The sequence below is a fragment of the Sminthopsis crassicaudata genome, chromosome 1 (assembly GCF_048593235.1).
Source record: "Sminthopsis crassicaudata isolate SCR6 chromosome 1, ASM4859323v1, whole genome shotgun sequence".
In the NCBI taxonomy this organism is placed as follows: Eukaryota; Metazoa; Chordata; class Mammalia; order Dasyuromorphia; family Dasyuridae; genus Sminthopsis; species Sminthopsis crassicaudata.
The window spans coordinates 717,461,397-717,463,066 of NC_133617.1; the positions used below are offsets into that span (position 1 = coordinate 717,461,397).

Consider the following 1,670-nt stretch of genomic DNA (forward strand, 5'->3'; position numbering starts at 1 on the left):
CCAAGCAGTTAACCTATCTGGTCCTTTCCCTTCACCACTTTCTGAGTTTCTCCACATCACCTGGAGATTATCTAAAGATAGTGGAGCTGTTCATACTGGACACTGCCCTTCAGGTGGGTTATAAAATCTGTCTGCTGGAGCCAGTGCATTTTGTCAAAAATTTAAAAATTAATGGTATAGAACTAAATTTAGACATTCGCTAGGCATAGTTCCCACTTTCTTTTGTTTTTGGAGGAGTGCCTTAATGCCTCTGTTTCTTCTCTCTACTATTGCCTGACCTTGAAGATTAAAAGATATGGGTTCGGAAATGACCTAACCGGAGAGGCTGGGTCAAGCTGGATGCTAGCTACAGCCCGGGGTCGTCTAGGGAGCGTACCATGTCCTTGCCGATTCGGTGTCAGTGGACGGAGGGGAGATAGGGATGACCTCGCCCCAGCAGATATTGCTAACTAATAACACTGTCTCCTGGATTCTTCTGGAGCTAAACTGGGCAGTCATGGGTGAGCTAGGCCAAGAATAATATGAAATCCATTCCTTTGATGCTGAAACCCAGAGGTTATTGAAAACTGCCCTCAAAGAACCTGGTGCTGTGAATTTGGAGAAAGTGGCCAATGTGATTGTGGACCAATCCCTGAAAGACTGTATGTTCAGCAAGGAAGCCGAACACATTTGCTACATCATCATTCAGGCAGAGAGCAAGCAAGCCAGCCAGAGCGTCTTCAGTCAGGGCCTCCTCAACCGGCTGCAGCAGGAGTACCAGACCGGGGAGCAGCTCTGAGCTTGATCCCTGCAGGGCTGGGTCTGCTATGTCACCTTCATCTGCAACATCTTTGACTACCTGAGGGTAAACAACATGCCCATGATGGCTTTGGTCAACCCTGTCTATGATTGCCTTTTTCGACTGGCACAGGCTGGTAGCCTACACAAGAAGGAGGAGGTGGACCGCCTTGTGTTACAACTACACCAAATTGGAGAACAGCTGGAGAAAATGAATGGACAGAGGATGGATGAGCAGTTTGGTCTGCTACGTGACGGCTTCCTGCTCCAGGATGGGCTCAGCTCCCTGTCCCAACTCTTGCTTCTGGAGCTTATTGAATTCCGGGCTGCTGGCTGGAGGACCACACCTGCTGCCCAAAAATATTATTACAGTGAGGTTTCAGACTAGGCTAGCCCAGCCGCAGGGCCTACTCACTAGCACCTTCCAGGAAGCTTATATCCACACATATTTCTTTCACCAAGACTAAGTCCCAGGCTCAGATCCATACATCTGAATTTATACCTCTAGTGTTTTCTTTCTTTTGAGCTGTCTACTACTAGAGGGTCTCCCCAACTCCAAGTTTTGGGCTTACCATAGTCCTGCCCTTAGCAACTTTCTTCCTGTCAAGCACTTCTGACCTTTTAACTCATCCAGAGGGGTGAGGGGAAACAGCATACTGGTTTACTCTATTGTACTTCAAGTTTAGTTGTAAGAGCTAAAAAGAACCTCAGAAAATAAGCTCAATCTCCTCATTTTACAGAATAGAAAACTGGAGCTCAAAGAATTTAATTTGCCCATGGTTCTCACAAGTAATGTGTTTGAAACAGCATTCAAACCCAAGTCTTCCCAATTATAATTCCAATGCACTATCTATAACACCTTTCTGCCTCAACTAAATGAAAGAACATTGCCC

The 1,670-nt window shown here is 46.3% G+C and overlaps 1 protein-coding gene across 1 annotated transcript; it reads left to right on the forward strand.

The window, feature by feature from the left end:
• Positions 1-450: 450 nt before the first annotated feature.
• LOC141555807 (MIF4G domain-containing protein-like) lies at positions 451-1,185 on the forward strand. Its single transcript, XM_074289058.1, has one exon. The coding sequence runs from the start codon at positions 854-856 to the stop codon at positions 1,163-1,165; it is 312 nt and encodes a 103-aa protein (XP_074145159.1). The 5' UTR covers positions 451-853; the 3' UTR covers positions 1,166-1,185.
• Positions 1,186-1,670: the final 485 nt, after the last annotated feature.